Source organism: Saccoglossus kowalevskii, chromosome 5 (genome assembly GCF_978046115.1).
Source record: "Saccoglossus kowalevskii chromosome 5, keSacKowa6.1, whole genome shotgun sequence".
In the NCBI taxonomy this organism is placed as follows: Eukaryota; Metazoa; Hemichordata; class Enteropneusta; family Harrimaniidae; genus Saccoglossus; species Saccoglossus kowalevskii.
This window is the reverse complement of record NC_140645.1, coordinates 6,353,301-6,373,152: the sequence shown is the minus strand read 5'-3', so window position 1 is coordinate 6,373,152 and position 19,852 is coordinate 6,353,301. Positions and strand designations below refer to the sequence as shown.

The window sequence follows — 19,852 nt, the reverse complement described above, 5'->3', positions numbered from 1 at the left end:
TTATTACGAAGGCAACGCATTATCACGTCGGCAATGGTGAAATATTCACAACCAGAACGGTAACAATTTTTACGTAGACAACGCAGAGCCAGTAAAAATTTGCGTAATGGGATGTGTATAATAAAAAGGTCAACGCGCGGAGCGCAAATGGTCACCAAGGTAACAACCCACTTGTTCAGCGCGTGACTTGGGGTTAAACTTGGGCCAAGGTTTATTAGATTAGTCAGTTTCGCCAAGAAGTGCACTATTTTTTTCGCTGAACACCCAGTTATTGTAGTATATATTGTAGCACCAAGTGTGTGACACTCCCTCTTCGACTTCGGCTTGCTTTTCCTACTTAGTGCATGGTCTCGAGGTAACGTAAACTGCGGCCTCTCATCGAGTATTTTACACTTGGAATTTATACTTCGCCCGATTATATTGGCATACGCGAAACATTAATCTTTTAAAATAAATCCTGAGACTATACATGATGTAAATTCAAAATAATGTGATATTATTTTACATTATGTGGGGTCTACATTATTCTGGGTTGCTTTGCGATGTTATACCAAGACTCGTGAAAATAAAATAGTGTTCTTCTGCGAACTAACAGAGACGATTTTTCCAATCTTCTGGTACCACTCGATTTTTATTATTTGAACTTGGCGGCAAGTAACCTTTAGTTTCCCAGTCTATTGTGTCCATTCATAGTCTTAACAATAGGGTGTAAATTGCCATGCGAGCCTACCGCACACGACCGCGGTAAACCGGAGTCCTGGAATCTATGCATAAATTTGCATAAAATGCGGTCGACCGGCGAGCACCCACCACCACCGCGGTCTGTCAAAACAAACACCTACTTTTAATTAACACATCAACTAGTTTTGTGTTAGGGACCACCTATAGTTATATCAAATTTTTTCTACTCAATTGAAAACAAAATTACATCTACACTAATTATACCCTTGTTATAAGCAATACTGCAAATATATCCAGCAGATTAAAATGAAGATTCAACTGTCTTCATATAGCATGTCACAAGCTGCTTTGTCTGAATTCACATAAATAATCTCAAGCATTTATATAACACCTGGAATTAAAGAAAAAGCTTTTTGCAAATTTCACTTGTGAGACACAAAGATAGACATTGATGCTGAATGCAGGGATTTATTTCTTTGCTTCGTCACAAAAACAGTTGCCTTAAGGTAGCTCACAACTAATCACAATAAATCATGCAAAAAATGTTGTGTAATTCTTCACATACACGTCATTTATATTTAAACTTTTTCCCGAGAAAGAAGGAAGTGTTTCCAAGAAAACATTAGCAAAATAATCTAAAAAGTGGCTGGAAACATTTTACATAGGATTCCATGTAAACATACTATTTCATGAAGAGCATTCTCCCATTTTTTTTGACAGCTATTTGTAGCCCTCCTAGCACTATACATATCATTTTTTTACCATAGGTCACTAAACAAAATTTTTGAGATATGATGTAATGTTTTTCTCATTGGAACTAGTTGTAAATTATTCAAAATTATTCGTAACCCAAGCCCTTAAATTCTTGCTGGATTTAGAGGATTCCTGAAGATTTTTTTAAATAGTAACAAAGTACCTTGCTTGTCAGTTCACTGGTTACCATCATTTAATGGATATACATTACATAACATTACCCTGGATAAGGTTATATATTCCACAATTGTTATTATGGTTGTTTATGTAACGGCAAGCCAATAAAGTAGATAAAGACATAAATTTAAATTCATGGGGTTTATAAATGCTTTTCTGTCAAACGTAAACATCATCCAGAGACACACAAATGTCAATCATGTCCCAGGACAGTCAGTATATTGACGCCAGTAAACCCATCCCCAACAAGACACTCATTCCCCATACATTTCATCATAGACTTGGCTACTTGCCAAAGACTTGGTACACTAGCAACATAGAAATCTATAATAGTATATACGCTGAATTTTATTTTCAATGAATCATTCCTTCAAGTGAAAAATAGCGAAAATAAAGTATTTTACAGTATATAATAAAAAAAATGTATAGGTAAAGTGTCTGTCGAATTAGTGAGCTAACTTTCTCAAGCAAATTTTATGTTTACATAAATTTAGCCATTTACTCACTAAAATTATTACGTAAGACTTCACCTGTCAACAGGGAAGAAATAATTTCTAAACTCATAGTTGCTGTCGACATAGGAAGTAAAGTAAGCAAATAACACCAAATAAACGGCAAGGTAAAGACTATGTCTAATTATAGTAAATACGTACTGCGTGCGTGACTCGAACCGGCGAGTCACGTACGCAGTACGTATTTACTATAATTAGACATAGTCTTTACCTTGCCGTTTATTCGGTGTTATTTGCTTACTTAACAGGGAAGAAAATTTGTGCAACCACCTGTCCATAGTAAAATAATGACCCTGCCATAACAAATTATACCGTATATAAGTGAATTAATTGAAACTCTATAAAAGGATTGTATTCTCATCAATGCAGCTACACTGTAATAACTATCCCATTTTTGAGCTTATCCAGATTTATTTTATAATGCAGGAATAAATAAGACCTCTAATCAGACAGTCTGACTGGATAAATCGCAGCTGATAATCAGTTTGAACAGACTCTATACCCCTTATAATACACACTTCAGTGATTTTAAATATCAGTTACATTCCATTCATGGGACACACAATGTGGTAAAATCAACTACCACAGTCTGGTCAATTGTTGGTTTTAACCACAGAATAACCCTGCGGCTGTAATTATTAACCAATCAGTTGTCAGCTCTCATATAAGCCAGTCTATAAGCCAATATTATGCTATCCTGAAGTCTTGTAATCGTAGCTGGGAGCACTGTGACATTTACTGGTTGGTATTAAACTGTCCTGCACGCATAATAGCACAATAACAAAGCACATGTTTGGATTGGAGGCAAGTGAACATGTATGCTATTGACATATACTACGAAAACAAATTGAGATTTGGGATCTGTAGACCACCATTTTAGTCGTGATACACGTGCGATGAAGACCACAAACGAGAGGGCACAATATACACATATAGACTTCACAAATTGAGATTTGGAATCTGTGGATCGGCATTGTATTTATGATAAAAGTTGTGATAAAGGCCACACGTGGGAGATCCCAATTACATGCCAGGACACCCCCTATAATGAACAGATTATGTAGATTTCATTCATGCACAAGTGAATAGCGCTTCAATTTTTTTTAAATTGGTCTTGTCACATAGGAATAACACAGAAAACCTTTGAAGGACACCAAGGCAAACAGTGACACTAGTAGGACATCTTGGTAACGCTTTAAATACTTCTGTGCACCTTGGACCTTCAGGGGGGGTCGTAATTTACACCTACCAACATGTCCAAAATAGGCAAAATTTGGCTGGGACAGGTAAATGTACAAATTGTCCACAGGTGAATAATGTTTTACTAACTGGTCAAATGGGGTGGTCCAAAGTTGCTAATATCTCAAAAATTGCTTTCAAAAGTTTTAGGACTTGAAATGATGATGACGAGTCAATAATTAAAAGTTCATTTTAAATAATTTCTTCATTCATCTTGCAAAGGACATGTACATCATGGGAAGGTACTTTTATTCACCAACCTGCCCGATGAACAGGCAATATAATTTTTAATTTCATCACAAGACCATGAACTAACAATGACTTATTGCCCTCAATAATATTCCAGTACTTCAAACATATGATAATGAATGTCAAGGTGATCCTTCATAAAATAAACAATTTTATTTACCAATCTTATCATGAATGTTGTGCCCTCAACCATGATAGAATAAAGTCTCATACCAGTTTGCTTTGAAAGGCAGGCTGGCGTTTGGATAAACCTTCCAACTAGAATCTGTGCAATGTTGAGTAGTTTTATTTTTAAACTGAAATTAAAAAGCTGTGATAATGTTGGCTAAGCATTTTTAAAATATTATGGTGTGCTAATAGAAGAAATAGTCACAGAATGAATTCAGTACAACTTACTCTAGTTAGATGCTAAATACAAAAGTAGACTAAGTATTTAAAGTAACTTTGGAATTTCACTGAAAAAAACTTTGACAGATTCAGTCCTTTGTAATCTCTCTTGATAAAAAATAACATGAAGTCAGTCAGCTATAATCCCTTCTAGTAATCTTAAACCTGAATACGGAAACTTTACAGCTAAAGGCTTAGCAAAAACAGTCAAATTGCATTCAGACACTCAGTGACGCTCTGGAATTAATAACTAACAAATTATTAAATTTGTTTTTACTGCCTCTGGGGAAAGCATGAGAGTTGTCCAGCCATTACTTGCCATATAGTGAGCACACAAATGTTTCCTGAAAAATTTAAATGAAAGGCCATTACAAATAACAGTATGGTAGATACCATTTTCTAATGGTCAACCTCAAAATAGCCATTAGGCTGGTAACTTAGTTTTTTCATGTTCATGGGGATATACCTCACAAATAATGAATCTGACTAGAAACAATCATGCTGAACGACAATCCAAACTCTCACATAAGGACAATAAATTCATAAAACATTGTCACTATATTCAACATTCTATTCCACTACGTAATCAAAGCACAGTATCCTAACTAACACTCCAAGATTTTCAGTAATTTTCTGTCATCTTTGGTTGGACCTATCACTGACATTAATTCAAGAATATATATTTGTAATAGATTGGCAAATTGACAGTATCATTGATTCTGTTATTACAACTCCAAATGTACATGCCTATCAAAGTCAAGTCCCTGTTTACACTCGAATACCAACATTCATACCACCAACTGTTAATGTTGTTGTTCTTAGCTGTAATTTAATAATTACCTATTTGTTCTTCAAATAATTACAGTACTGTAATATTATAAACATTTTTTAACCATAATTTGGGGAATTGGCAACATTAAGCAGAAACCACAATTTATTTTGGAGTTATCTACATATATATCATAATCGATAATTCTGTATTTCCAAAAATCAACATAATTTATAATGCTTGTAAATTGAGGTCAATTTTTTAGATTGAAAAACAAAAATTATATAACTAGTGATAAAAGTTGCTAGCCAAAAGTCAAAATCCAGTTACAGTGCATCATAAGAACAGTTGCCAAACATAAAACCAGAACTCTGCTATGCCTAATGAAGAGGAAAACCCCATTGTTGAAACCATAAAAGTTGTCATAGCTGAGTGATCTAGCAAGGGTCAGTGGAGCTGTCACACTGTAAGATATATTTCCACCCATATTTAACACTATAAACCACACACATAAAGAAAACCAAATGGTTCATTTCACAGCTCTGTGTAACTGTACACCACTAGATGTTTACAACGTGCATGACTTCAGCTATAATTCTTTCTCTAATGTTTACAACTATAGGGAAATCTTTTCATATCAAACTTCACATTTTGAAATCCTTTCTCACTTTATGTTGCTGGATTGTGTCTCAAAATAAATAATGATTGCTATGTATTTAGTATTAGATTGCCAGGAATGCATTTCTAGAGATTCTGAACATTTTAATCCCATCTAAGGGGTTAATGAAGACGAGAGCATGCAGCTTCTGTTGTAGAATGTACTGCTGGTCCTAGTATATTATATTACCAATGGATTTCAGAATGCACAAAACAAATGTCATTCCACTTAGATGAAACGACTCTGGTAATGATTTTCTACACCTGTTTGTCCATTATGACACATCCGTAAGCAGTACTAGTCTGACGAATGACGGTACTACATGTACTATTAGATTACCTGGTGTTGGTTAGATATTGGGTTATACTGACATGGTCACATTGTAATTACTGTAAAATACTTTATTTCACCTGGAAATAATTTTCGCTGAAAAAACTTTACTGCTGTTTCGTATGGAATTTATTTTCACTGATTTTTGATGAGTTGAATGTAAAATATAAGAAAAGTATATTCGCTAGATTTTATTTTCACTGAATCATTCCTTTAGCAAAAATAGCGAAAATTAGTTCCAAGCGAAAATAAAGTATTTTACAGTACTATAATTACTACACATTCATAGAGATTTGAGGAGAGGAGGGGGACTTATTGACAACAGAGCTTATTCAAAGTTGATAATTACAGACAATTTTTCAATGGACTCTCAAATCGCACGTCTATTGAACTATCGTTTCACATGCCTATTCTACAATTCTCCATCAAAGCAAATTATAATCCCCAATCACCCTCAGTATCAAACTGCCATTTCTCACGTACACAGACAAACTTCGTCTATGATGAAAGCTGTTGCCTTGATATCAGTTGCTGAAAGTAACAAAGTGACTAACGACAGTAATTACCTCATTAATCTGAATGCATTACACTGGTTAAATCTGCATGTCTGCACACACACACACACACTCTCCCAATCACATACATGCGACTAAAACAAATAAATCACACCATGTACAAGACGCAGGCAATGCTATCTGATAGAGTACAGTAAATCTTATTCTAATCACATTGGGGAGTTAACCTATCTTGGGAATGTACAAAACTCTAAACACTCAGCTTAACTCTCAGAAACACTGTTATATATATATATATTCACATCGGCAACTGCCTTGAACACATACCTAGCTGACACTGTTATATATATATATATATTCACATCGGCAACCGTCTTGAACACATACCTAGCTGACACTGTTATATATATATTCACATCGGCAACTGTCTTGAACACATACCTAGCTGACACTGTTATATATATATTCACATCGGCAACTGTCTTGAACACATACCTAGCTGACACTGTTATATATATATTCACATCGGCAACTGTCTTGAACACATACCTAGCTGACACTGTTATATATATATATATATTCACATCGGCAACTGTCTTGAACACATACCTAGCTGACACTGTTATATATATATATATATTCACATCGGCAACTGCCTTGAACACATACCTAGCTGACACTGTTATATATATATATATATTCACATCGGCAACCGTCTTGAACACATACCTAGCTGACACTGTTATATATATATTCACATCGGCAACTGTCTTGAACACATACCTAGCTGACACTGTTATATATATATTCACATCGGCAACTGCCTTGAACACATACCTAGCTGACACTGTTATATATATATATTCACATCGGCAACTGTCTTGAACACATACCTAGCTGACACTGTTATATATATATTCACATCGGCAACTGTCTTGAACACATACCTAGCTGACACTGTTATATATATATTCACATCGGCAACTGCCTTGAACACATACCTAGCTGACACTGTTATATATATATATTCACATCGGCAACTGTCTTGAACACATACCTAGCTGACACTGTTATATATATATATTCACATCGGCAACTGCCTTGAACACATACCTAGCTGACACTGTTATATATATATTCACATCGGCAACTGTCTTGAACACATACCTAGCTGACACTGTTATATATATTCACATCGGCAACTGTCTTGAACACATACCTAGCTGACACTGTTATATATATTCACATCGGCAACTGTCTTGAACACATACCTAGCTGACACTGTTATATATATTCACATCGGCAACTGTCTTGAACACATACCTAGCTGACACTGTTATATATATTCACATCGGCAACTGTCTTGAACACATACCTAGCTGACACTGTTATATATATTCACATCGGCAACTGTCTTGAACACATACCTAGCTGACACTGTTATATATATATTCACATCGGCAACTGTCTTGAACACATACCTAGCTGACACTGTTATATATATTCACATCGGCAACTGTCTTGAACACATACCTAGCTGACACTTATATATATTCACATCGGCAACTGTCTTGAACACATACCTAGCTGACACTGTTATATATATATTCACATCGGCAACTGCCTTGAACACATACCTAGCTGACACTGTTATATATATATATATTCACATCGGCAACTGCCTTGAACACATACCTAGCTGACACTGTTATATATATATTCACATCGGCAACTGCCTTGAACACATACCTAGCTGACACTGTTATATATATATATATTCACATCGGCAACTGCCTTGAACACATACCTAGCTGACACTGTTATATATATATATATTCACATCGGCAACTGTCTTGAACACATACCTAGCTGACACTGTTATATATATATTCACATCAGCAACTGCCTTGAACACATACCTAGCTGACACTGTTATATATATATTCACATCGGCAACTGTCTTGAACACATACCTAGCTGACACTGTTATATATATTCACATCGGCAACTGTCTTGAACACATACCTAGCTGACACTGTTATATATATATTCACATCGGCAACTGCCTTGAACACATACCTAGCTGACACTGTTATATAAATTCATATCGGCCACTATCCAATGAGAAGTTCAAGGTGCTTAGGTAGCAGTAAAAGATATGTTTTCACATGTGCTGAATGTTGTTTTTACTAATTATGGAAAAGCAGTTATGAATACCTATATGACCATATTTGCTCTTTTAGTGGCGTATGTGCTGATGTCAATGGTGTGTCTATGGCCAAAAAAACAAATTGATCAATTGAATGATCTATTGATCTATACAATTAGTTGTTTACATGCACTTTTATTAGATACACTTCTAATAGAGCAAATACGGTAAAGATCAAAAACATTCACAACAATTTATAACCCCGAGAAAGTTTTTACATCCATTCGCTAAATCCTGGAGATCCATAGCTGTCACGACTTCATGTTTAATTTCCCATTGAAACGGATCAGAGCGTGCACTGTTGTATTTGATTTGAACAGTGAATATAGTTTTATAGTGGGAAGGTATAATCGCAAAGTGATGGCCTAATTAATTAACCTTGGCTGGCAAAGATGTTTACACCCAGAACCAGATGTTCTTTGTTTTTAATTTAATTTGGTTCATGTTCTCATTGGGTGTAATTTCTATATCAGTCACTGACCGGACAAAGACCTGTGAGGCTGAATACGTGGATGCTGGTAATATTCCCCCATAGTTTGAGTATTTAGAATAACATAATGTCTGTGTGAGTACAGAAGGTTAATTACAAGACATTACACTTTCTAGGCCTAACTATTTTACAGTTGCTGAAATTCCTCTTGAGTACATAGATATGTTCAAGGGGCTAAAAGGGAAAGGTTTTACTGGAATTAAATAAATACAAGGACAGGTTTAAATCCATGTCTTTTGAATATCTTGTCCCGAGTCAGTCAAATTTTTCACACAAAGTAAGATTTTTGTAATCTTCAACCAAGTCCCAGATACTATATTAGTATTTCTATCAGTTTAAATCAAATTACAGTAGTGCAGTGAGTTACCATTTGTTGTATACAGAAAACACAATGACTAACTAAGGCACTTTAAACTGAAAACAGTAAGCAATATCAGGGCTCCCACCATCTATTCTCCAATAACAAAAATTATTGGTGCCTGACTAAACATTGTCTATTTAGATTAAATATTTTTTTGGTAATATGGTAGGATTAGATTTTCTTCATGAGATGCAAGCTTTGTGAGCAATTTGATTGAAACATTTTTCAACTTACAGAAGGCCATGAAAATTCTATAAATTTGTTAAAAAATTAATATTAATTTAAAATTACGGATATTATTTTCAATGATTTTTGAAAAACTAAAACTGCTCAAGTTTTGTTTTATTACTCCCAACATTGACAAGTGAGAAACTCTCACCCACCTTACCATAACAAATCGTGTTTGTGAATTAAACTATCTGCCCTAAATATTAAAATAAAATGAGCTGCGAATTAAGAATCAAAACAAAAATCAGTAATCAGACAAGTACTGAAAAGACATTCAGTTTTGCGAATAACATTAAATTCAAATCTCATAGCTAATGTATTCTATTTTAATAAATTGATATTCAAATTTATATTAAAAGGATAGAAGCACATCGTGCAGTACGTGTTCTAATTTTACATGCGTTTTGTACATCATTATGAGTCCCATATCAAACGCAACACATTGACCATCGCCCTTTTAAAAGATTCAGAAAACAGGACATTAGTAATTTGCAAGTAAAATCATTCACATGCATTCAAGCATTTTTTCAAAAGATCATTTTTTTGAAAAAAAAGGGCAAGTAAAACATGGTGACTATTGATCTCAATTTTCCAGATATTTTCAATATAACACAGATAAAAAAAAAGTCTTCCATCATGAATGTAGGCGTTTATACTAATATAAACTATGTTATATCAAGCATAAATTACAAATATTTTAATAATAAATATATTTTGAAGAAATGTTGACATAAATATTTCTCGCATTTCATTTTTTTGTGAGATGATTCCATGTTGACCAAATCCTGCAATTAACACTCAAGCAAAATCAAGAATTTTATAAACAAATTCATAGTTATCCTGAATTTTCATTCTATTTATAGGAACTTAGGTAGTGAATTATTTTGTAAGTTCATTAATGGTACCATATTTGCTCTATTGATATTGTATACGCTTATGTAAATGTCAGAGAAAAGGTGTGTCTATGGTCAAAAGATTGTATTTTAGTGATTTACCATACAATAAATATTATTTTTTATGTTTATGCACTTCTATAGCAAACATGGTATGTTACGAACCAATTAGCTTTGGATTTAGAGTGGGTTATTTCACATTTTTAATTTTTTTCAGACTTGGACATTGTCGATTGTCCATTTTTACAGCTTTCCCCCTTTTTTGCCTCAGTTCATGTCATGTCTCTGGACACAACAGATGAATAAAACCTCAGATACTCCTACAAACTACATGATTTTCAGTCCAAGTAAAAATCCAGCAAATAATTTTTAAATCTGGAAGTACTGAGTTATTGCTAGGCGAATTATTATCACATTCTTGTGAAATAAAACAACCGCTACTTAACCTATATCTGGTCAAGTCAATGTAAAAGTACATGGGCTGGCCGGATAGGAGTTAAAGTATTTTTACAATTGGTCATTGATTGAGAACACAAGTATCCCCTTCTTCTAACTGTGGTATCATGCAGTTTGGAGATGTGAACCACAGCTATACTAACCCCCCCCCCCCCCGATTTCAAAACAAATTGTAAGCAAGCAAGTTTCATTAGAAACTGTCAATTGAGTCAATTAGTTGTGAACTTTCTTTAAGGACGACCATTGTCTACAGTTTAGTTTACAAAGCTGTGTTACTAAATGACATAACATTTTTTCATTTATTTCAATGTACACTTGGAGAGTGTTTTCTTTTTGACTGTAATCTCAGAAGTGCTTTGTTCAATGAAAAGACGTGTAAACACAGTGATTCAAAAAACCACACAAACAATTAACATTGTCCCAATCGCTGGTGGGCAGCGAGTTTTCTCTCGGGAGAGTCAAGATTCGAATAACAGCAGGGCCCATCTGCTGTCCTGTGGAGATGAGAAAACGAAATAACATATGTGCAGCCATCGATGTATCAAGACGCTGTCAAGACGTTCACAGCAAACTGACAGCTCACACGTAAAACTAATAAACATCGATTTTACGACAAAACCGACAGAGGCGGAATTGTAAATAAGATTTGTCTGACAGTCCCGATAACAGAAGTGAAAGCCTTGAAAATACAGATAAAAATTAAAAATTTCAACGCAATAAATAATTTTGGATTTTGGCGGGAGTTTTTCACTGCAACAATTTTGAAATAGATACGAGTTCAAGTTAGTCATGTTGTATGATAAGATTCGTGACATTTCACAAAGATGGGCTTGACATCATCTATGTGACCATCCTAAGGTAAGAGATAGATGATGTTATCACCATCGCATTATGCAGGATAGATGTGAATGAAGAATAAATTGATGTGACTTCTTAGGCCGTGCTACACCCAAGATCGACGATGTCCGTATAACTAATTACATAAATTACCTGTTTATTTCTTTCGAAAAATACAGCTATTTTAAAGAGAGGCGAGATACAATCATATTATAACTCAGGACCCACTGAGCTATGAAAATGTATATTTTCAAAATTGAAATCAGAAGAAAAAATGAAAAATATCTTGAAAACGGCATGAAATTCGTAACATAACGGCGACATTTCACTAGAGTTATTCTTCAACACACGGGACGGAAATATGACTTACCCGCAATAACAGCGGCAAATATAACCACAGTCGACCACGACCGCAAAGAGATATTCATCCTAGTCCTAGTCTATGATAATCCTTCCAAATGCTCAAAAGTCCAGAAAGAAAAAAATCCGACAGATTCTCAAATTTTAATAGAGTAATCAAGATCCCAACAGCCTCCGTCGTCGCTGAAAACAGATCATGTAGAACGACGAATTTCCCTCCAGCCTCTGAAACACACAGCGTAGATATCACTCCGCACCGGTGATTTCGAGCATTTTCAAGGTCAGATAAAATCGCTTTGAATCAGTTCAACTTTCAGAAGTCGAAAATTGACACAATATTTATGTTGCTTTTCAGTCAGAATCGTGCGGGTGGTATTTATTATTTTGGAACTCAGAAGCACTATTTTCATTGAGATCGGCAGCGCGTTGAAATACTATCGTCATCGATTAATTATTAATTTATGCAATTTATTCACGTGTTTTCGAGGCTACGCTAGAGTGGACTTAAATACTTAAAGTAAACAAAGGCGTGTTACATTTCTCATTTCATGAACAGGTACAAATTTAACATGTACACCTGATCTAAAAATAAACATGAGCGAAGTGGTATCCTCTCTGCTTTTTTTCTTTCAGCGAAACTCCTTTGACAGGCACTGTTGGGTTAACACAGTTATGAGCAAGTAAGTGTAGCAATGCAATACGTTGTATAAATATGGACTAAAAGTTCGGATATGAAATATAATTCAAATACGAAATTAAAGTGATGATAAATATTGTGATTAAAATAACATGGGTACATTGTTTCTGTCATCACTGACAGAGACGAACAATTTCGAATCACTGTGATGGGTTTGGAACAGAACAATTCTAGGCACCTTGAACGACTACTGAATAATGTTACTGTGTTACAACCGAGTTAATTTCAAAATAATAATAATATAAGCTAAAATGGACTTGCACAGCGACAGAGTAGGTTAGTTGTTTCTCAACATCCACTCTCCCCTCTACCAATTACCCCCTCACGAAATAATGAATTGTCTATATTATCAGTGTCTGTACCAATATGCAAAAAAAAAAAAAAAAAAAAAAAAAAAAAACGTAACTAGTTTGTATTTCATCTTGCAAGGTAAACGAAACAAGGTTAAATGTTCAGATATCACTTGGGCTGGAAAGTTTGCTGAAACGAAAATGTAATTATTACGAACAAATCGATCGCGACAAAGAAGGAAATTACCTATAACACAAATAAAGTCAATTATTCAAGCAGATCGTATTTGAACATGGTGCAATGAACTTGTCATGGTCGACTTAAAAATGCTTCAAGTATTTACAAATGAATGTATGCAGTGTGTGTTTAACAATGACTACCAGCTGCCAGTGAGGGGCTTCTGTCGATGTTTTCTTAACTGTGCACCAGTGAAGTGTGTGTGCTCGGTTACCCTTTATATACATTGTCATGTTTAGAGGGTGCAGGAAACAAAAACAAGAAAGCCCACGGGGTAATAATCATTACTGATGGGTGAATAAACGGTATTATTAGAAAAGTCGCCGAATATCACACACATAGCTACTTCCCATATTGGTAAATGATGTTTTGCAGAGCGAAATTTAAAGTGGACGGGGATCGCTCTTCCCGGTGGGATGGGGGATACTCACAGGAAAAGTATACGTTATGTGCCTCCCAAATGGGTTTCCTTTTCTCGAAAACTCAGAAAACAGAAAAACTAACAAAAATTACCGGTATGCTTTTTCAGGAAATGACGTAATTTTACTAAAAACTGTCCTTTTCTTACCGTAATTTTTATAAGGCTTTGTCAAGTTCAGACTAAAACATTTCATCATTTTTCAGACCAAAAAAGTCCTTTTTGCGTGAATGCGGCTTCGCCCGACACATATTTTCGAATAGATTCTCCTTAGGGCTGACCAGACGAAATTCGCTCTAAATATGTTGGTTTGTGTTTTACGTACACGTCAGTTTCGTGATCACGGTTTGAATTGGTTTGATATGGCACTCGATTATTCTCGTCTACTTTACATGCGCAGAGAAACACTCTTTTTAAATAGGATTGTCTCTCGGTTAGAGCAATGTTTCTTAACCAATGATCATTTCATCCGTGATTTTTTTTTCGCGTTTCCCTACATTCTGGAACTGCACAAAAATTATCCTGAAATATTCATATGTAGTACCATGATTATATCACCATGGTTAAATATTACAAATGAAGTTCAGTTGCTTTTATAGCGATTAATATTCAGTGAGTGTAAAACAAATTAAACTTTAGTGTTATGCCCATATGTGCTACCACATATGCACAGATAGTCTTCACTTGTGATTTGTGTATTTTGGAAAAGACTTATGATTTTTAAAAATATTTTTGACGACAATATTTGATTATAATCTCAATCTTTTACATTATGCAGGCGTACATTTTTATTTGCTTTCTGTTCAGTTTATGAACGTTAACACAAAACCCACCATCTCCCAGTATTCAAACGCTAATAGCTCGATTCCGACTTTCGGTACATACGTCAACAACAGTGAAAATAAGTCATGTGACCAAATCCTGTTACGTCATTGGATAAAAGTATAAAAGTATTACAACCAATCAGGCACCTCGTTTCATCGACGACCTACACAGTTTCAAAAGAACTATAAATTTGAGCGTTCGGGTATTAGATCTGAGCCGATATATATATGTTATTTATGACAGTCGTATTTGGGGAAGTCGAGAAGTGGATGACGTAAATATGACGTCTTTTTACCGAAAATTTATATCGATTGACTTAAGGTGTCAATTGATTGACTTAAGATGTTATAGACAAAAAATCCCTTAATCTGAATCCAATGCGACGGCGACAGTCGTGTTACTGTTGCCGTCGCATTGAATTCAGATATGGGCAGACAGGAAAATAAAACGACGTGTCCCTTATGCAAAACAAATGCAACGAATTTGAGAACGTGGGAACGATGTACTGAAAAATACTTTATTTTAGCTGGAATTAATTTTCGCTGAAAAGACTTTTTGGGTGTTTTGTGTTGAATTTATTTTCACTGATCTTGGGGTTATTGTGAATAAAAAAATCTGAACATATCTGACGTGCACGATCCGATTAAAATCTTGACTTGAGGAAAGACTCAGTTCGCCGGACTTCCGCGAAACCGCTCGTTTGAATTGTCAGATACCAACAAATGCGTCGAGTCGGCTAGCGGACTAGAGAAATATTCCTAATATTCCTGAAGAAAATTATCAAACAAACAACACCAGCTCACAAAGTACCCATTTTTACCCCACGTTGGGTAAATGGGAAATGTCTATGTTTTAAAGAATGTGAAAAAAGGATGAAGAAATTACACATCGGTAAAATCATCGGATCAAATTCAAAATGCAGAAGACAAATTCGAATCTACCGGTGTGGTACATATTATTTTTAAATTTTTGGATTGACCATTACATTACTATGTGGCGGGTATGTTAAATTTTGCTTTCATCTATAAATATGGATCAATTTTTTAGATCAATATTTATATTTTTCATGCAGTTTAAAGTGTTTTTCTCAGTATTTCCTTCGTTTAAATATCAGAAACCCTTTCTTTTTCAAAATCACCGCCTACGTTTAAAAGGACAACGCCTTCAATTTACATAATGTTTGACCCAGAGTTCACTTGTCAATGTGGCGAACACTAATCCTGTAAAGGTAAGAGTACTCCTAGCCGTATTCCCGTGATCTAAGCGCTCGTGATGCATGTGTCAACGCAGCTAGTCCTTGTCTTATAAAAGGTCAGCATACTTTAGAGGTCGCGCATCAACAACTAAGTAGTTGATTAGGTATCACATAGTAAGTCAAAACGGTTTCAGAGGATGGTTTCTTCTTCTATGATATCGTAGGCACCTGGCATGGGACAACCCATTTGAAATCTGGGGGAGTGGGGGGGGTGATTTTTGGAAAAAAATAATGGTCACTGAAAAAAAAAAATTCCAGAGGCTCATTAGTAAGAAAAAAAAAATAACAGTTATTAGGCAAAAAATACTGTTGAAACATGCTTTTAAGGGAAAATAACCTGCCACAGAAGTATGCAATTGACCATTTTTTCCAGCTTCCCTCCGGGCCCCAGAATTCATGATCATCGCTAAGGGCTTGTCCATTTGAAATATATGTCTGGCGGTGGGGTATTATTTTATACAATATTCTGCAGAGGGAAAAATATTCACTGAAGTTACTTTTACCAGATTTAGTGTTGCTTAACAGGTTTGTGAAGAAATCAATGTATTTTTATTAACTTTGTTTAATAACTGGGTTTTAATTTAGCAAATTTGCTATCAGCAACGTAAGCGAAAATAAAATTCTGTGAATACTTAAGCCATATACAGTATATGTCCAATTTAGGATTTACAAATTGAGCGTATGTAAGCGATGTAATATGTGATGAAGATCTCACGAGAACTGACGAAGATTGAGTCATAGGAATTGTGATATAATCAAAAAATTGCAAGGAAAATATACATGTCTAGAAATACTAATACAAACGAGTGTGTCCAGTCTGTGAAATAATCTGTTAGTGTTTGTCTCAGCCTGTCTGGCTATGTATGGGTTTGTGATGATTACTCTCATTTCTCTATACACAAACCTATCCAAGCATTCACTGCATTTTGTGAATGAAAATAACAAAATTGCACATATACCTTATTTTATAGATCCTTGATTAAATGCATTTGTAAGTAAAATGATAATAAATATACTCCATTTAAGAGGGTTCAAACTGAATGGAAGATTATATGTAATTTTCATCATATTTTCTTTATTGTGAATATATACCATTAGAATACTGAAAAGTAAAAAAACAAAAAATGGACAACACCAGACAATTTTTTGAGATACTGGAGTCTATAATGTCATGACAAAATGTTAGAAACTTGTATTTTAACACTGGTTCCTATTTCAAGATTATTTCTATATCTCAAAATATTGCTTAGTGACATAGAATGAAAAAGACTTATTATTGACATGAATTATAATATTGTGAAAACATTTCAGAAAAGTGCTAATATAATTTATTAATTTGTTAATGGTTTTCCATTACCCAGTATATATACCATAATTGGAGTTTATTTCCCATAATTCATAGTATCTATGTGAACGAATATGCTCAGTAGTATTACAAATTGAATTTCACTCAAACTGCATTAAAAATTGGTAAAATTCAGCAGGATTTGTGTGTCTATGAATGAAACCATAATGAATTATGGGATTGCATGATAATTACAATTATTATACAACTGTCACTGTAACGTCATAAGTTATTACAGCCTGTTGAAATTGTAGCGGTATTTGTATCCTATCTTATCATATTGTGAATGGAACGATTTCACACATAAGCGTCCTCTAATAATAAAAACAAACATGGCAGCACTTAGGGTTTGACCAAACCCCACACAAAGAAGTTCGCTAAATTTGCTCTAAGCTTTTTGTATTTCGGCATTCCCATGATGTATCCTTATACATATAATAATAAGGTTATTACGAGTACACCGCAAAGTATGCACTCAGACAGTACACAATCGCATGGACTTCCACTGCGTGTAGGTCTGTACTCTCTCTGTACTGTCTTTGTGTATACTGTAATAACCTCATATTTTACTTGCTATTAACTATTGATTGTAGGGATTCCAATGTAGAATTGAATGTCTGTAATATATCATTAAATACTATTTATTTTAGAGCATTTGATGTTTACTTTCCATTAAAAAATGATATGGAGTTTCATATATGGGTCCCATGAGCTGGTTGTATTCCAGGATTGAAATGATATATGTATATATTTTTTGAAGGGATTTTTATTTGAAATTCACAATATTTGTAACTGTATGCTTGATGTAACATAGTTTATATTGCATACAAATAACGCCTACATTGATAATATTGATAGTTGTATTTTTTAAGGTAGAAGCCCACTCATAAATGAAAATATCTAGAATTTATTCATTTTGGTATAAATTGTACTCCAGGGCAGTATAAGTGTATTGACTTAAAAAAGTTATGGGTCACCGAGTTAATAATGCTTTTACCTTAAGTTCCTATGGCAGAGATATTATGCCATATCTCAAATTGTAATCTGGTGACATAGGTTTATTTTCCTGAATTATTTAGCAAATCCTGGTTTTAAAAACTGTTGAAAAATGAAATTTTTTTTAACATTGTGATCTATAGAACTGTTCTAAAAAAGCAATTTTTAGCTTACAATATATATACTTATTATGCAAGTCTCAGACAATTGACAAGGAAATAAATCATAAGCAGATCAAGACTCAGATTTGATGATTTTATTAATCATCTAAATTGCATAAGTGGTTTACGAATTTGATGCACCCATTGTTGACCTTTGTAAAATTATTCGATGTGATTGGAAGCATTTATAGAATATGTAGCCAATCATAGATAGGGATCATAGAACAAAATGGCAGATGTTAAATTATCGAAGATACATAGGCACTATCAGTACAATGTTCAGCTGATGGTCGAGTAAGGTCTTAGATAACAGAGATTTTAACGGTTTCTTTTCAGATATTGAAGTTATTTGATGTTATAATGCTGTGATCAGAAATTGATTGGTACTTGTGAAAACCATTATGAATACTTGCGATAACACAAATTTTTGTTAGACACCCATAGTGTTTCCATTTGATAATCAATGGTGAGAAATTACTTTGTGAATTAATTTGTAGTAGTCCAGTTGGGGAGTCTATGGGCTCTATTCCATTTCTAGTTTTTTTTTGCTGTTTTTCATCTACTTTCTGTATAATATGTCAATCGCCATAACTACCATGATACGATACTGAGAAAATATAGCTAATTGCAAATAAAGAGTTTTGTGTGTTAAAACCAATAAAAAATAGAACCATATTATGATATTGAAATTCCTATGAGTTAAGATCCATTTATTTTACCAGTGAGTGGTAATGATGTAAGTACTATAAATTACCTAATTTTTGTGGGAAGAAAACTAATTTGATTGTTTTAATGATATTTATGAAGACAAAATTTTGCAAAATTTTATGATTTTTAACTTACTCTCATGAAATTTTGTCTCATAGGAAAATAGGATGTTTGATTTGGTGTTGCAAAAGGAGAACAAAAAACTGCTAACTTTATTCATCAATGTTTTGCTGTAATTATTATTTACCATGACTAAATATTGATTTTGAAGTTAAAATATTCAGAGCAAGTGGTAACGAAATGTGTTTTGTAACCTTTTCTCTTAGTTACCACCTGTTGTGTATCTGATATGTATTCAATGATTGGATTACATCCCACAGACAAAACAAACTCTGTCTTCAATTTGAATGTTTATTACAAAATTCTTCATTTAAGGGATGGTAAATACAATGTATGGGGGGAGGGGTTTACACTGTGGTACATTTAATATATTATCTTCTTAGGAGATGCGGTGTATTCTGCTGTACTTTCACTCGCTTCGCTCGTGAAAGTACGGCCGCAGGATACACCGCATCACTCTTGAAAATAACTTCCATACGCAACAAAAGCCATGGGGAGGGTATGGGGTTCTGTCATAATATATTATGTCATCTTAGGGGGTACACTGAGGTCTATTATTCTAATCTTAAGGGTATATATATGTATAGTATCACCTTATGGTATTCCTGTGTACATTTTATTATCATCTTAGGGGTACACAGAAGTACTTTATATTATCATCTAAGGGGGTATATTGAAATACATTATTATCATCT

The 19,852-nt window shown here is 34.2% G+C and overlaps 1 protein-coding gene across 9 annotated transcripts in view; it reads right to left on the bottom strand.

Annotated features, from left to right (window-relative positions):
* Positions 1-12,339, bottom strand: part of LOC102803116 (neural cell adhesion molecule 2-like) — a 101,166-nt gene extending 88,827 nt beyond the window's left edge. For all 9 annotated transcript variants that reach the window (XM_085499086.1, XM_085499089.1, XM_085499091.1 and 6 more), the window contains exon 1: positions 12,115-12,339. In XM_085499086.1, coding sequence (XP_085355212.1) covers positions 12,115-12,172 — 58 coding nt within the window. In that variant the 5' untranslated portion in view covers positions 12,173-12,339. The remainder of the gene's footprint in view (positions 1-12,114) is intronic.
* Between the last annotated feature and the right edge of the window lie 7,513 nt (positions 12,340-19,852).